The 17,998-nt window shown below is 48.6% G+C and overlaps 1 protein-coding gene across 1 annotated transcript in view; it reads right to left on the bottom strand.

Annotated features, from left to right (window-relative positions):
* Window positions 1-17,998, bottom strand: part of GRK4 (G protein-coupled receptor kinase 4) — a 65,503-nt gene that overhangs the window by 24,415 nt on the left and 23,090 nt on the right. The window contains exons 6-9 of the mRNA XM_066386858.1: window positions 10,288-10,380; window positions 7,730-7,793; window positions 5,435-5,575; window positions 977-1,167 (exon numbers count right to left, since the gene is read on the bottom strand). Coding sequence (XP_066242955.1) covers window positions 977-1,167; window positions 5,435-5,575; window positions 7,730-7,793; window positions 10,288-10,380 — 489 coding nt within the window. The remainder of the gene's footprint in view (window positions 1-976; window positions 1,168-5,434; window positions 5,576-7,729; window positions 7,794-10,287; window positions 10,381-17,998) is intronic.

Below are 17,998 nucleotides of genomic sequence, written 5' to 3'. Positions count from 1 at the left end.
TTATATATATATATATTTTAAAGATTTTATTTATTGCTTTTAGAGAGAGGAGAAAGAAAGGCATTGGGGGAGGAGTGGGAAGCATCTTCTTATATGTGCCTTGACCGGGCAACGTTGGGGTTTTGAGAACAGATGACCTCAGCATTCCAGGTTGATGCTCTATCCACTGCACCACCACAGCTCAGGCTTTTTTTATTTTTATAAGCTAGAGAGACAGGAACATTAATCTGTTCCTGTATGTACCCTGACTGGGGATTGAACCAGCAACCTCTGTGCTTTAGGACAATGCTCTAACCAACTGAGCTATTTAGCCAGGGCTAAGATGTAAAAATATTAAAGCAAGTATAATTTTTATTCTATTTTATTTTTTAGGTGAGAGGCAGGGAGATAGTGAGGCAGACTTCTGCATGTACCACAACCAGGATCCACCTGGCAACCCTATCTGGGACCAAGGCTCAAGTACTGAACTATTTTTAGCACCTGAGGCTGATGCCCTCAGATTTATCCTCTGCGCCTAGGGACAGGCTAGTGCCAACGGAGCCACTGGCTGCATGAGGGGAAGAGGGAGAGAAGGAGGAGAGGGAGAGACGCAGATGGTTGCTTCTCATGTGTGCCCTGAGCGGGAATCAAATCAAGGATGTCCATACTCCGGCCATCTCTCTATGCACTGAGCCACCTAATTATGTGAATATTTTGCTGGAAGCAGAGTCCACAATCCTTAGCAGAGTGGTCAAAATGTCTAAGAATCTTGGAAACAGGTTCTTCTCCTGCTATGTGAGTAAATCAACTTAACAAATGCAAACTACTTACTAGAGATGAAAGAGAAACCCAAGTCCACCTCTGACTGGCCGTAGTGTGACTGAACAGCCCCTAGGAAGTGCCACCCAGCGGGACTCCTGGCCAGGCCACTTAGCAGGACCATGCAGGGCTCGGGAGACGCCGGCTCTGAGGCCCGAGCAGTGGGGGCTGCCCTTACCTGTACACTATCCTTTCCCTCTGCAGGTCCTCCAGGCCGCAGCACAGCTCTGCAGCATAGAACACAGCTCGGTGTTCTTCAAAGCCAGGTCTGCCCAGGTTGTAGATGTGGAACTTCAAGTCCCCTCCGTTCAAAATGGTGAGCACCAAGCACAGGGAGTCCTTGGTTTCGAATGTGTAGCATAAACTAACCTAGAGACATCAGCATCACAGAAACAAAACAGAATTACCCGCTCACTGACAGTTCACTCGCCAACAAGATTCAAGCGACACATGTCGGGTTTGTAATGAGAACACCTGACACTCTGTGCTTCAGGGAACTGTGCACCCGCGTCCGCTGCTTCTGGGACCTCTTCCTGTTGAGGACCCCTATCTCTTGGCAGGTCTGTGCGGAGAGGGAAGCACTTGCCACGCCCAAATGGGTAGACGGCAAAGCTTCACACACACACTGGGATCAGGATCCCAAAGCTATGCTCTCAGCCCGGAGCACTGGTACCCCATGCTTCCAGAACACCTGGACTCAGCCTGCAAGTAAATCGTGCCCCCCAACACACTCCCTGCAATGCAAGAAAGGTCCCCCTGCTGCAAGTCCTTCCAACATCTGTGTTGTTAGTCAAAGCGGGTAGAGACACAGGGGTCTCTTCTTGTGATGTCAATCTGCATTTCTCTGAATGTGCAGACACAGGGATACGTCTCACACTTTTTCATATACTTTTACTTGTGGGACCCTCTTTTGCATGTTCAAGGTTTTTGCCCACTTTTCTATGGGTTTGTCAACACACACACACACACACACACACACACACACACACACACACACCCTTGCTGGGATTGTGACTGGACTGCTCTTAATTCATTTAATTTATGCAGCAATTTGTGGGAAAACTGACATCTTCACAGCACCAAGTCTTCCAACACTGAACATCATACCTTTCTGCTTCCTTAGGTCTTTTGTAATTTCTTATACAAAAGCATTTTATAGCTCTCAGTGGAGATGTCTTGTACATTTTCAATTTTTTTTTTTTGTAACAGAGACAGAGAGAGAGACAGAGAGAGGGACAGACATGAAGGGAGAGAGATGAGAAACATCAATTCTTCATTGCAGCTCCTTCGTCTCCTTAGTAGTTCATTGATTGCTTTCTCATATGTGCCTTGACCGGGGGGAAGGGGAGCTACAGCAGAGCGAGTGACCCTTTGCTCAAGCCAGCAACCTTGGGCTCAAGCCAGAGACCTTGGGCTTCAAGCCAGCGACCTTTGGGCTCAAGCCAGCGACCATGGGGCCATGTCTATGATCCCACACTCAAGCCAGTGACCCTGCTCAAGCTGGAGAGCCTGTGCAAAGTCGGATGAGCCGTGCTCAAGCCGGTGACCTCGGGGTTTCGAACCTGGGTCCTCCGAGTCCCAGTCTGATGCTTTATCCACTGCGCCACTGCCTGGTCAGGCAATTTTCAATTTTTGCCTAGAATTTGCTATGGTATCAATAAAATTTTTTCATTTTTTAATTGTTTGTAGATAGTATCAGTATAATTTAACTAACTTTCCAAGCAGTTACCCAGAAGTCTTAGACTGTCTGCACACACGCACAATCATGTGGGCCAGGGTGATGGTGGGGAGCAAGGGGGAGAGGAACATGACATGGAACAGGTCAGACCCCGCTGACCAGACACATGCAGGGGAAACAGGATTAAGGATGAAGACTATTTCGAGGTTCCTGGGAAGTGTCTAAGAAGGCAGAAACCAAAGCATTTTATTTAAATAGAATAAACCATAACTACTCTTGATGTCCTTTCATTAAGCTAGGTTGTAGATTTCTATGTTTCAAGACAGTTACACAAATATGTTTACAGCAGCTCTAAGATGAGCCCATTTTATTAAAAACTTTCATGTAACATCCATCAGACTGACATATCAGACACACAGTTACCCTATAAAATTTAGATGATGGCCATCCACCTGTCCCCCAGCACAAAGCAGCAGATCTCAGAAGTAAATGACTTGGAGGAGGTAACTCTAACCCTACAAATCATTTTACAAACTACCTTTCACTCTCTCCCTTCAACCACACCTTGGTGATACAGTAGATGCTACAGGAAACAGCCGATTAGGTGATGAGAAACCAGGTTGGGGAGGAGGACCCCACCACCTGATGCTCCAGCTAGGGCCTGCCCCAGGTCCGGAACTCACCCCAGTCCCTCCCCTCCCCCCCACAAGGAGGAATTTGAGTCTTCATACCATTGGGGTGTGACCTGAGGGCCAAGCAGTGAACATGCCAGGTGTCATAAAGAGGACAGGGATGGGGAGACTGCTAGAGAAGTGATCCCCAGGCAGGCCTGTCAGTGTGCCCCCAGGGCCAGGACCAGCTGGCTGCCTAGAAGAAGGGGGCAAGGGCACCGGGCCAGCCGTGCAGGCTCGCAGGGGTGAAGAGTAACTGCCAGATAAGGCAATGGTGGACGGCAACACACCTGTAACAAATCAAGGTCCCAAGTAGGGTCACCGCTGTCTATGTTTGTGTCCAGTAAGAATTGAAAAAAAAGAGCACAGTTATTAAAATAAAGCTGTTCCCACACCTCTCCCTGCACAAGGCAGCAAAGCCCCAGCACGCTGACCAAGACACACCAAGCAACTGTGGTCGGAAGGGAGGGGAGCTCAGGAGTAGGTAGCTGAGCAAGGTGCTACTCACCACACATCCACACCGAGGACGGAGGAGGTACTGCCCACAGATCTACGGGGCCCTCTCTCCAGGGTCCACAGTGAGGACAGGGGAGGTACTGCCCACAGATCTACGGGGCCCTCTCTCCAGGGTCCAGCGAGGACAGAGGAGGTACTGCCCACAGATCTACGGGGCCCTCTCTCCAGGGTCCAGCGAGGACAGGGGAGGTACTGCCCACAGATCTACGGGGCCCTCTCTCCAGGGTCCAGCGAGGACAGGGGAGGTACTGCCCACAGATCTACGGGGCCCTCTCTCCAGGGTCCAGCGAGGATGGGGGAGGTACTGCCCACAGATCTACGGGGCCCTCTCTCCAGGGTCCAGCGAGGACAGAGGAGGTACTGCCCACAGATCTACGGAGCCCTCTCTCCAGGGTCCAGCGAGGACGGGGGAGATACTGCCCACAGATCTACGGGGCCCTCTCTCCAAGGTCCAGCGAGGACAGGGGAGGTACTGCCCACAGATCTACGGGGCCCTCTCTCCAGGGTCCAGCGAGGACAGAGGAGGTACTGCCCACAGATCTACGGGGCCCTCTCTCCAGGGTCCACAGTGAGGATGGAGGAGGTACTGCCCACAGATCTACGGGGCCCTCTCTCCAGGGTCCAGTGAGGACAGAGGAGGTACTGCCCACAGATCTACGGGGCCCTCTCTCCAGGGTCCAGTGAGGACAGAGGAGGTACTGCCCACAGATCTACGGGGTCCTCTCTCCAGGGTCCACAGTGAGGACAGAGGAGGTACTGCCCACAGATCTACGGGGCCCTCTCTCCAGGGTCCAGTGAGGACAGAGGAGGTACTGCCCACAGATCTACGGGGCCCTCTCTCCAGGGTCCAGCGAGGATGGGGAGGTACTGCCCACAGATCTACGGGGCCCTCTCTCCAGGGTCCAGCGAGGACAGAGGAGGTACTGCCCACAGATCTACGGGGCCCTCTCTCCAGGGTCCAGCGAGGACGGGGGAGGTACTGCCCACAGATCTACGGGGCCCTCTCTCCAGGGTCCACAGTGAGGACAGAGGAGGTACTGCCCACAGATCTACGGGGCCCTCTCTCCAGGGTCCAGCGAGGACGGGGGAGGTACTGCCCACAGATCTACGGGGCCCTCTCTCCAGGGTCCAGTGAGGATGGGGGAGGTACTGCCCACAGATCTACGGGGCCCTCTCTCCAGGGTCCAGCGAGGACGGGGAGGTACTGCCCACAGATCTACGGGGCCCTCTCTCCAGGGTCCAGCGAGGACGGGGGAGGTACTGCCCACAGATCTACGAGGCCCTCTCTCCAGGGTCCAGCGAGGATGGGGAGGTACTGCCCACAGATCTACGGGGCCCTCTCTCCAGGGTCCAGCGAGGATGGGGAGGTACTGCCCACAGATCTACGGGGCCCTCTCTCCAGGGTCCAGCGAGGATGGGGGAGGTACTGCCCACAGATCTACGGGGCCCTCTCTCCAGGGTCCAGCGAGGATGGAGGAGGTACTGCCCACAGATCTACGGGGCCCTCTCTCCAGGGTCCACAGTGAGGACAGGGGAGGTACTGCCCACAGATCTACGGGGCCCTCTCTCCAGGGTCCAGCGAGGACAGGGGAGGTACTGCCCACAGATCTACGGGGCCCTCTCTCCAGGGTCCAGCGAGGACGGGGGAGGTACTGCCCACAGATCTACGGGGCCCTCTCTCCAGGGTCCACAGTGAGGACAGGGGAGGTACTGCCCACAGATCTACGGGGCCCTCTCTCCAGGGTCCAGCGAGGACAGGGGAGGTACTTACTACAAATCTACTGTGCACTTTCTCTAGGATTCTTCTCTCATTTAAAGCCATGGATTCACCTTTCCTCTTCTTTATTCTTTTTTTTTCTAGCCTTTTACAGGCATACATTTTCCCTGTAGCTCTCACTTGACAGGCACAAACCTAGTTTCAAAAAAGAAAAGGTTTTCATACACACAGCATTTCCCAGGCTACAGAGAGAAACCTGTCTTCTGAGAAAACTGTCTGCAAAATTTAGCGGCAAGAGAACCTGATGAGACAAGACCGCGGACATCGTGACACTTCTGTTAGAGGCTTGGAGTCGCCCATTCCTGCCTGGGCTTCACCGTCTGTGGGCGGGCTGCGGCCATCAGCCGAACAGAATGTGCTTTATCAAACCAGACCGTGGACACCCGGGACTGCTGGTTCATATGTGATCATGGTGCAACTGTTTAAATATATATGTCTCCCTATTTCTTTTCTTTTCTTTTTTTTTTTTTTTTTTTTTTTTTTTTTTTTTTGTATTTTTCTGAAGTTGGAAACGGAGAGGCAGTCAGACAGACTCCTGCATGCGCCCGACCGGGATCCACCCGGCACGCCCACCAGGGGGCGATGCTCTGCCCATCCGGGGCATAGCTTTGTTGCAATCAGAGCCATTCTAGCGCCTGAGGCAGAGGCCATGGAGCCATCCTCAGCACCTGGGCCAACTTTGCTCCAATGGAGCCTTGGCTGTGGGAGGGGAAGAGAGAGACAGAGAGGAAGGAGAGGGGGAGGGGTGGAGAAGCAGATGGGCGCTTCTCCTGTGTGCCCTGGCCAGGAATCGAACCCGGGACTCCCGCACACCAGGCCGACACTCTACCACTGAGCTAACCGGCCAGGGCCATGTCTCCCTATTTCTTCTTCCACTTTGTACAAGAGCAAGTTTTAGAAACTAAATAGATTTTAAAAATTCAAAAATAAAAAAACTGTATTTCATAGAATTCATACTTTCATACTTATTGTACTTAGTTTCAAAGTCATATTTATATATTAAGTTTATATATATAATTTATATATATATATATATATATAAAATTGTGTGTGTGTGTGTATTTTTTCTGAAGTGAGAAGCAGGGAGGCAGAGACAGACTCCCGCTTGTGCCCGACCGGGATCCACCCGGCATGCCCACCAGGGGGCGATGCTCTGCCCATCTGGGGCGTCGCTCTGTTGCAACCAGAGCCATTCTAGCACCTGAGGCAGAGGCCATGGAGCCATCCTTAGTGCCTGGGCCAACTTTGCTCCAATGGAGCCTTGGCTGTGGAAGGGGAAGAGAGACAGAGAGGAAGGAGAGGGGGAGGGGTGGAGAAGCAGATGGGCGCTTCTCCTGTGTGTCCTGGCTGGGAATTGAACCCAGGACTTCCACAGACCATGCCGATGCTCTACAGCTGAGCCAAGCAACTAGGGCAACAGTAACTATTTTAAAGGAGACTTTTGAGCAGTTTCATCTGGAGAGACAGAAATAGAAATGATCCAATCAGAGGAATGAAAGGCTTTCACTAGCTGGGCATCTTGAGCAGGGTGCACTCTGTCAGCCTGAAGCTGTGAGGAGCCAACCGGCCAGGGCTAAGTTTATATTATGAGAATTTTCAAACATACAAAAGGCGAGAGAATAGTATAAGCCCCCAGGTACCAGTCCCCGTGCTCTGGACTATTAGTGTATGGCTGACCCCCACCCATATCACACACACACGAAACCTCCTGCATCCCATACACACCTACTGCACAGCTGCACACATACACACATGCACACACAAGGACTACTTTACTTATTTATTTTTTAGAGAGAGAGAGAGAGACAAAGAGGAAGGGAGAGAGATGAGAAGCATCAACTCATAGTTGTGGCACCCTAGTTGTTCATTGATGGCTTTCTCGTATGCGCCTTGACAGCAGAGCAAATGACCCCTTGCTCAAGTCAGTGACCTTGGGCTTGAAGCCAGCAACTTTGGGCTCAAGCCAGTGACCATGGGGTCTATGATCTCACACTCAAGCCAGTGACCTTGCAGTCTTAAAACTAAGACCTTAGCATCCTAGGCCGACACTCTATCCACTGTGCTACCACTGGTCAGGCCAGATTTTGTAATTTTTTAAAAGCTTGTAGCTAGCAAAGAACCTTTTCCTTAAGCTTCAATCTTACTTCTCTCACAGTTGGCTAAAATTATTCTACAAATACACAGGAAGGAAATAAACGTACTGGCTACATGGATGCCTTACCTGGCAATCATGTTTCAAGTACTTCGCTGTCTAGTATTGCTGCTCACAGCTGATCCCACATTACTCACCTCTCCAAATCCACCTTTTCCAAGGACTCTGTAATATCTAAATGTATTCTTTGTTACTGGTCGCCTAAGTAATTAAAAAGAAAAGTTTTAGTTCTCACATCACATTGTTATTTTATAACAGAAATACCTACCTCACTGTGTCCTAGGGTTATTTATGGAACCACATTGGTCAAGGGGAATGCCCAAGACAGGGGCGCTTGTGCTCAGGGGCTGTGGCGCCCTCCTGTGGGACTGCTCTCAGCTGCACTCAGCAACAAGCACATGTAAGATTTATTAAGATTGATGCAGAAGAGTCTGTTATCTTGACTAACTAAAGACAAGTCTGCAACTAGCCCACACTGTGAAGTATTTTTGTGCTCTTAGAGAACTCTTGAGGAAAAGACATAGCTACATGTGTCCTTTGGAAAAATAACTCGAGCCTGACCGGGTGGTCGCCAGCTTGAGCGAGGGCTCATCTGGTTTGAGCAAAAGCTCACCAGCTTGAGCCCAAGGTCACTGGCTCAAGCAAGGGGTTACTCGGTCTGCTGAAGGCCCACGGTCAAGGCACGTATGAGAAAGCAATCAATGAACAACTAAGGTGTCGCAATGCGCAACAAAAAACTAATGATTGATGCTTCTCATCTCTCTCTGTTCCTGTCTGTCTGTCCCTGTCTATCCCTCTCTCTGACTATCTCTCTGTCTCTGTAAAAAAAAAAAAAGAAAAGAAAAAGAAAAAAGAACTCAGCATCTCAAAAAGCATGTATGAACTAGAACTAGGAATGTGGTCAGTGCTGATTGCAGTAACAACACAGGTGGCGGCTAACACTTTCTGTGTACCTTTCTCTGCACACAAGGACTAGGAATGCTAAGCATTTCACACCAGTCCTCCTGCGATCAGACCCGGCAGTGTGGATCACAAGTACCCAGGGGTGGGATTCAGCCCGTTCGCACAGGTTTGGCAGAACTGATAACTAATTTTTTGATGAGTTCAGAGAACCGGTTGTTAAAATGTCACTTGTCATCAGGGTTCTCCCTAAGGTGGGCGCCTGTGCAGCCGCCTAGTGTGGAAATCACACATTTACATTCCTTACTCTTTTTTTAAAAAACATTTATCTGTTCAATAGCATATTCTAAGCACTCGTAGTCATGTTCATTCCATCCACAGATGAAAAAAAAATTGAACTATGCTTGCAATATTTATTTATTCATTTCATAAAACTCATTATACCTTTGATGAAATACATTTTAATTCCCTCACGTTTGTTACTTCAGCAAACAAACATATAACGTAGAAATGGCAAACAGCCAGGAGGGTGACAACTTGTTATTTTTTGTCAGATATTATTTAATATTTTTCATTAATATTTTTAAACTTTCTTATAATCTAGTTTATTTTTTAAATTTTTATTTATTTATTTATTTTGTGGCAGAGACAGAGAGAGTGAGAGAGAGGGATAGACAGACAGGAAGGGAGAGAGATGAGAAACATCAATTCTTCATTGCAGCTCCTTAGTTGTTCATTGGTTGATTTCTCATATGTGCCTTGACTGGGGGGCTACAGCGACCAAGTGACCCCTTGCTCGAGCCAGCGATTTTGGGCTCAAGCTGGTGAGCCTTGCTCAAACCAGATGAGCCGTGCTCAAGCTGGCAACCTTGGGGTCTCGAACCTGGGTCCTCCACATCCCAGTCCCACGCTCTATCCACTGCGCCACCGCCTGGTCAGGCTCTTATAATCTAGTTTTGTGTACCTCTTTTATTGTTCTTATTTAAGAAGTAAGTGCATGAAATAGTAAACTATCTTTTGGTATACCATTTTTTTACACTTAAAAGAGCCATTAGAGCAGAGAACCAGTTGTTAAATTATTTGAATCCCACTGTTGTAAGTACCTCTATGCCACACAACAAGGACTTGAAGTTCCTAAAGGCTAAGTCACTTGCCTGAGGCCAGCTGCATTGTATTTCTCTGACCCTAGGACATGTTTTATTTTCCAACTACAGCACCAAAGGGCTGACTACTGCTTCAAATAGACAAAACAGAGTTAACTGAATGAGAATTGAACAATATACATTAATAATTTCCATACAAAAATACCATATACAACTCAAGATTTCCAATAGTGCTTTAAATATATATTATATATATATGTATGTATATATACACTTTAATGTTTATTTATTGATTTTAGTGAGAGAGAAAGAGAGACAGGAATATATGTATTTTTTTAAAAGATTTTATTTATTGATTTTAGAGAGAAGAGAGAGAGAGAGGAAGGAGTGGGGAGGCGCAGCAAACATCAACTCCTATATGCGCCTTAACAAAGGTAAGCCCAGGGATTCAAACCAGCAACTTCACTGTTCCAGGTCAACGGTTTACCCACTGTGCTACCACAGATCAGGCTGAGACACAGGAACATAGATCTACCCCTGCATGGAACCAGCAACCTCTGTGTTTCAAGATGGTGCTCTTTCTAACCAACCAAGCTATCCAGCCAGGGCCCAATAGTACTCTGACAAATGGGAAAGTATATATCAATCAGGGGCATTATGAAAAGTTACTAATTGTTTTCACTGAATCTTACCTTTCCAGCCATTTCCACTGTAAAAATCGAGAAAAATATGAGCTTTCTTGGTATTCTTCAAATGGTTCTTCACTTAAATAGCTACGAACAACTCTAGAAAAAGATTGTTTGCAATTATTATTATTATTATTATTATTTTACAGAGACAGAGAGTGAGTCAGAGAGAGGGATAGATAGGGACAGACAGACAGGAACGAAGAGAGATGAGAAACATCAATCATCGGTTTTTCGTTGCGACACCTTAGTTGTTCATTGATTGCTTTCTCACATGTGCCTTGACCGCGGGCCTTCAGCAGAGCGAGTAACCCCTTGCTCAAGCCAGCGACCTTGGGTCCAAGCTTGTGTGTGAGCTTTGCTCAAACCAGATGAGCCCGCACTCAAGCTGGTGACCTCGGGGTCTCGAACCTGGGTCCTCGGCATCCCAGTCTGATGCTCTATCCACTGCGCCACACCTGGAACACAACTGTGCTCCAGTGCAGTAATGAGCCCTGGATGTGGGAAAGTCAAGCATCACACTATTCAATGTATTGGATTTCACAATTATAGACTTCCAGAATAGTTTCTAATGCTATCAGTGAAAATATGAAAGCAAGATTTCAAAAGAAATGAAATCAACTTAGTCTCCCAAAGTCAGAGGTTCTTTTAATGTATATAAACAACAGAGAAATAATTACTCGATAAAAGCAATCCATCAGTAAAAAGTCAATAGTTTAATGTATATTCAAAGTACGTGTGTGCGTGCATGCATGAGCATGGGCATGTATAGTTCAGGAGGGAATGTAAAACCTTTTGTAAGTAAAATGGAATGAATAACAGTCACAAGGTAGAATGTTAGTATGTGACACAACCTTTATTTATTTACCTATTTATTTGACAGCTTTTTTAATTTTTTTTTTTTTTTAGAGAGAGAGAGGAATGGAGAGGGAAGGAGGGAGAGTGACAAGCACCAACTTGTGGTTGCTTCCACTTTGGTTGTGCATTGATTGCTTCTTGTACCTGCCTTGACTGGAATGAACCTCGGGTTCAAGCTGAGCCAGCATTCCCTTGCTCAAAGCAGTGACCTCTGGGCTCAAGCTGGCAGCCAATGGGGTCCTGAGGATGATTCCTCCATGCAACCCAGCAACCCTGCACTCAAGCTGATGACCCCACGCTCAAGCCCACGAGTCTGTGCTCATGCCCACCAGCCTGCACTCAAGCCAGGGACCAGGGGGTTTCTAACCGGCGACCTCAGAGTTCCAGGTCAACGCTTTATCCACTGTACCACCACTGGTTAGGCTCAATTTCTTTTTTTTTTTTTTTTTTTGGTATTTTTCTGAAGCTGGAAACGGGGAGAGACAGTCAGACAGACTCCCGCATGCGCCCGACCGGGATCCACCCGGCACGCCCACCAGGGGTGACGCTCTGCCCACCAGGGGGTGATGCTCTGCCCCTCCGGGGGCGTCGCTCTGCCGCGACCAGAGCCACTCTAGCGCCTGGGGCAGAGGCCAAGGAGCCAACCCCAGCGCCCGGGCCATCTTTGCTCCAATGGAGCCTTGGCTGCGGGAGGGGAAGAGAGAGACAGAGAGGAAGGAGGGGGTGAGGGTGAAGAAGCAAATGGGCGCTTCTCCCCCACACGCCAGGCCGATGCTCTACCGCTGAGCCAAACGGCCAGGGCCACAATCTTTTTTTAAAACAGTGAAAATAAAGAATACAATATTTTGTGCTACCCATTTCTTCAGATTTTATGCAATTGGTCATGCCTCTTATGTTTTATTTATTATTTGATTATATGAGTATTAAAAATTCTACTTGGGGATAAAGGACAGAATGTAGCCTCTCCTTGGAAACAGCTCATTAGTTAATAAGTATCTACTGAGTAGACTACAAGCACTGTGCTGGATGCTGGAGGAAAAACAGTGTTCTGAGGACCCCTACAGGTTCTGAGACCTGTTCAGGGGTGTTTGATAACAAAATTGTATTTATAATGCGAAGACCTTGCGTGCTATTATTATTTATTTATTTATTTTTTTTCTGAAGTGAGAAGCAGGGAGGCAGACAGACTCCCACATGCGCCTGACCGGGATCCACCCGGCACGCCCACCAGGGGGCGATGCTCTGCCCATCTGGGCCATTGCTCCACTGCAACCAGAGCCATTCTAGTGCCTGAGGCGGAGGCAATAGAGCCGTCCTCAGTGCCCGGGGCCAACTCTGCTCCCATGGAGCCTTGGCTGCGGGAGAGGAAGAGAGAGATAGAAAAGGAGAGGAGGAGGGGTGGAGAAGCAGATGGGCGCTTCTCCTGTGTGCCCTGGCCAGGAATCAAACCCAGGACTTCTATACGCTGGGCTAATGCTCTACCGCTGAGCCAACTGACCAGGGCCAACCTTATGTGCTTTTTTAAAACCTCATTCTCACCTGACCTGTGGTGGCGCAGTGGATAAAGTGTTGACCTGGAAATGCTGAGGTTGCCGGTTCGAAACCCTGGGCTTGCCTGGTCAAGGCACATATGGAGTTGATGCTTCCTGCTCCTCCTCCCCTTCTCGCTCTCTTCTCTCTCTCTCTCTCTCTTTCTCTCCTTTCTAAAATTAATAAATAAAACAAAAAAATAAAAAAATAAAACCTCATTCTCACAGATGGGTTTTCTTTTTTTTTTTTTTAAGATTTTATTTATTCATTTTTATTGGTGAAAGAGAGAGAGAGAACAGGGGGAGGAGCAGGAAGCATCAACTCCCGTATGTGCCTTGACCAGGCAAGCCCAGGGTTTCGAACTGGCAACCGCAGCGTACCAGGTCGACGCTTTATCCACTGCGCCACCACAGGTCAGGCACTCACAGATGGGTTTTCTAGAGGCCACATGACTTGTGGCAACATCACCTCTGAGAGTAAAATGTTTGTGCCTTCTTATTTTTATCAATATAAAAACATAACTCACATACACAAAAGCTCTTAGGGTGCTCCGTAGTCTTAAGAGTGTGCGGGGCCCTGAGAGCCAGGGTCTGGGACTGCTGCTACACTCAGTCTTAGAACTGAGCCCTGCTCTGCCTGGACCAAGTCCTCACCTCTTGGTGGAGAGGGCCTGTTCCCTGACTCCAGGGGCTCCCTTCAGCTGTGTGCACAGGGGCAGCTCAACTCCACACCTTTCTGAACCGGCTAAGGGATCCTAATCTCACTGGCTTAGTTACATCATCTTTATCAAAGTATTTAAGAACTTCCACAAAAAGAACAACAAAATACCATATTCTGTAGGGTGGGGTAAAAGTAGGTTTACAGTTATTCATATGGAAAATAAAGCAATAACTAATAAATATCTATAAAATATTAAGTTTTATAATCATCTTGTTTATTAATAAGCAAGAATAAACTGTTTTGCATACTCACAACTGTAAACATGTGTCATATGTGTATGTGTCACAGATACGAATTAATGGCTGCCGTCACCTGCCAGTGCTCTCAGTTTCTCTTCCGATACTGCTGACCTCAAACAACGACCGCTCCACTGCTCTAGTCTGGGATAGACCTACTGCACAGGTTAAAAAGAAGTAACTATGACATTTAAGTGTGTATCAGTTCAGCGATGGCTTTTCGAATATTCCGCTAGGCAGCCCTCCCACCCGGGATGTGTGCCGACTGTCACCACAGCTGCGTGTGGGGAACGATGGGGTCCCTCGTGTACCTTCCACGGCACCAGCATTCTAGGATCCAAAACAAGAAAACAAGGGTGGGGAGATCAAGGTTGTAACAACACCAAAATGAGGCAGGATAACAGAAAACACTGAAACTCTTGGTTTCTACACAATATGATGCTGAAGGCTGCAATATGATGCCAAGTAGCTAGTGCCTGGCGTGATCGAGGGCAAACGACAGGCAATCAATACCCACAAAGTGAACAGTCATCAGCTGCCTGAACTAATCTAACAGAGAGATGTCCCAGTACCAAAACTTATATAAAGATTACCAACTTTGCCTGACCAGGTGGTGGCGCAGTGGATAGAGCGTCGGACTGGGATGCGGAAGACCCAGGTTCAAGACTCCAAGGTCGCCAGCTTGAGCGCAGGCTCATCTGGCTTGAGCAAAAAGCTCACCAGCTTGAGCCCAAGGTCGCTGGCTCAAGCAAGGGGTTACTCGGTCTGCTGAAGGCCCGCGGTCAAGGCACATATGAGAAAGCAATCAATGAACAACTAAGGTGTCACAACGAAAAACTAATGATTGATGCTTCTCATCTCTCTCTGTTCCTGTCTGTCTATTCCTCTCTCTGACTCTCTCTCTGTCTCTGTATATATATATATAAAAAAAAAGATTACCAACTTTAAGTCCCTATATTGAAATACACACAGAAGGAGGCAGGATTTTATATCAGTATAATACAGTCATGTATATCAGCCTGATTTTACAACAGGACAGAATTCAGAAAGGTTTGCTTAATCAGAGATTTAAAAATGCAAACAAATCTAGTGAACAGATACATCAATGACGAATCCTAAGGCTAAAAGAAGTGAGCAAACTGTAAATAAAGAAAAGATGCTCTTAGAAGTGAAAAAACAAATTATGGAAAAAATTAATTATTATGTAAGTTAAATGACATCACCTGCTAAAACCTGAAATCCAAACAACAGGTAAACTAGTGCCCAGTAACAAGAGGCACAGACCTACTCACAGGAAAAGCCCCTCATTATGTACCTGAGCGGGCTGGGTCCTGTGATCACGGCCCTGTGAGCATGCTTGGGTCTGTCTCTTGTACTCACAATGTGTCCTTTCTCCCCTGTGTAGGGTGGAGACTTTGGTATACCCTGCCATATTTGTCCTTGTTTTTTTTCTTAAAAAAAAAACAACCCTAATGCTGATGTATGTTATGGACTGAATGTCTGTGTCCCCGCAAAGTCTTATGTTAGAACTTAATCCCAACGTGATGGTGTGAGGAGGTGGGCCCTTGGGAGGCGATCAGGTCATGAGGGTGGGCCCTCAGTGATGGGATGAGTGGCCTTAAAGATAAGGCCAGAAGGCTAACTCACTCTCTTCCTTTCCACCAAGTAGGGCCACAATGGGAAGGCGGCCATCACCAGAACTCAACCATGCGGGCTCCCTGACCTCGGGCACCCAGCCTCCAGAGCTGTGAGTAGTAAATGTCTGTGGTCTATAAGCCGCCCAGCCTGTGGCACTGTTATAACAGCCTAGATGGATGAAGACACTGCTTTCGGGGTGTCAGTGAAAAGGCCGATGAGAGGCTGTCTGGCCTTGCCCAAGGAGAAGTGGGCCTAGAGGAGTTCCTGTGAGCTGTGGCTGTCCCGTCTTGTCTCTGTGACGTCACCTGGCCAGGCTGTGACTGAGGCCCTCAGTCCTCTTTTGTCTCCAATGTCTCTTCTGCAGAGGACCGGACCATCAGCCCAGGATGTCATCACAGGCTCCGTCCTGTCTCCTGTCCTCTCAGGGAGGATGGGTGGTGCCGTGCCAGTGCACGAGGACAGGCCGTCGGGCAGACTCCTCGGCACGCCCTGTGAAGTGGAGGGCAGGCTCAGGCCTGGCTGCCAACACACTGTCTCACGCTCAGGGCAATGGGCGCTCCTCCTCCATGAAGTGCTGACCCGTACACCACTAGACCACATCCCTACTCCACAGACACGTGTAGCTCTTTAATAATTCCAAGTCACAAAAGAATGCTCCAGGTCAGCAATATTTTGTTGTTGTCTTTTATTTATTCATTTTAGAGGAAAAAGAGAGAGAGAAGGGGGGAGGAGCAGGAAGCATCAACTCCCATACGCGCCTTGACCAGGCAAGCCCAGGGTTGTGAACCAGCGACCTCACTGTCTCATGTTGACGCTTTATCCACTGTGCTACCACAGGTCAGGCTAGGCCAGCAATTTTCAACCAGTGTACTGCAAGAACTGTTAAACATGCAACACCTGACTACTCAGGGCACTGACCTCTTTCCCTCAGCTTGTCAAATAAGAAAAATGACAACAGCCAACACAACCATAGCCCATCCTATGTTAATAAATCAAAATTTAACCAAAAAAAAAATTTAACCTATTTTTTCTCAGATCAGCCAAAAATGTATTTTTTGGTGGACCGCAGCATTTTAGTAATTAACGTGTGCCATGGAATGAACAAGGCTGAAAATCGCTAATCTAGGCTGCACGAAGTGACTGACTAGCAGACACCATTTTTCTTCAAGAAACACGAGAGAAGGGCGGAGCCTACGCCAGTGTCAGACGGACCTAAACCCGCACTGTGGTGTGACTGTCACCCAGGTCCTAGCGATGCCATCCACTAGGATCTAACAGGACCTAAGCCCACACTGTGGTGTGACTGTCACCCAGGTCCTAGCGATGCCATCCACTAGGATCTAACAGGGCCTAAGCCCGCACTGTGGTGTGACTGTCACCCAGGTCCTAGCGATGCCATCCACTAGGACCTAACAGGACCTAAGCCCGCACTGTGGTGTGACTGTCACCCAGGTCCTAGCGATGCCATCCACTAGGACCTAACAGGACCTAAGCCCGCACTGTGGTGTGACTGTCACCCAGGTCCTAGCGATGCCATCCACTAGGATCTAACAGGACCTAAGCCTGCACTGTGGTGTGACTGTCACCCAGGTCCTAGCGATGCCATCCACTAGGATCTAACAGGACCTAAGCCCGCACTGTGGTGTGACTGTCACCCAGGTCCTAGAGATGCCATCCACTAGGATCTAACAGGACCTAAACCCGCACTGTGGTGTGACTGTCACCCAGGTCCTAGCGATGCCATCCACTAGGATCTAACAGGACCGAGTGCTCCAGTTTGTGTCCACGAGTGAACAGAGAATCAGAGCAAGGAAAAACACCATGTCCAAAGTAACAAAAGTTAATTTTCAGGGTTTTTTTTAGTTTCTGCAAAATGAAAACGGAACAGAAAAGCAGTCAGTTCTAATACTGGGATCTTTGCAAAAGGTGCCTATACACCCCAAACCTGTGACAACACCCTAGATGACATCACCCTAGACGGCCCCTGAGACTCTGCAGTATGACTGGGTTATCCAGCTGGGCCCAAAGTGCCTATACACCCCACACCTGTGCCATCACCCTAGACGGCCCCTGAGACTCTGCAGTATGACTGGGTTATCCAGCTGGGCCCAAAGTGCCTATACACCCCACACCTGTGCCATCACCCTAGACGGCCCCTGAGACTCTGCAGTATGACTGGGTTATCCAGCTGGGCCCAAAGTGCCTATACACCCCAAACCTGTGACAACACCCTAGATGACATCACCCTAGACGGCCCCTGAGACTCTGCAGTATGACTGGGTTATCCAGCTGGGCCCAAAGTGCCTATACACCCCACACCTGTGCCATCACCCTAGACGGCCCCTGAGACTCTGCAGTATGACTGGGTTATCCAGCTGGGCCCAAAGTGCCTATACACCCCACACCTGTGCCATCACCCTAGACGGCCACTGAGACTCTGCAGGTATGACGGGATTATCCAGCTGGGCCCAAAGTGTCACCACAAGTGACACCACAGTGTCCTTACGAGAGGGAGGCAGAGGACAATCTGGACACACAGTAAGAAAGGCTATGTAGAACAGAAGCAGGGAGACCAGAGCTGCTACATGCTGGTTCGGAAAGTGGAGGGAGGGACCAGAAGCCAAGGAATGTGGCTCTGGAAACTGGAAAAGATGCCCTGGCCGGTTGGGGAAGAGTGTCAGCCCAGTGTGGGAACATTCTGGGTACAATCCCTGGTCAGGGCACACGAGAAGCGA

The sequence above is a fragment of the Saccopteryx leptura genome, chromosome 5 (genome assembly GCF_036850995.1).
Source record: "Saccopteryx leptura isolate mSacLep1 chromosome 5, mSacLep1_pri_phased_curated, whole genome shotgun sequence".
Taxonomy (NCBI): Eukaryota; Metazoa; Chordata; class Mammalia; order Chiroptera; family Emballonuridae; genus Saccopteryx; species Saccopteryx leptura.
Note: the sequence above shows the minus strand (reverse complement) of the source record. Positions and strands in the feature narration are given on the sequence as shown.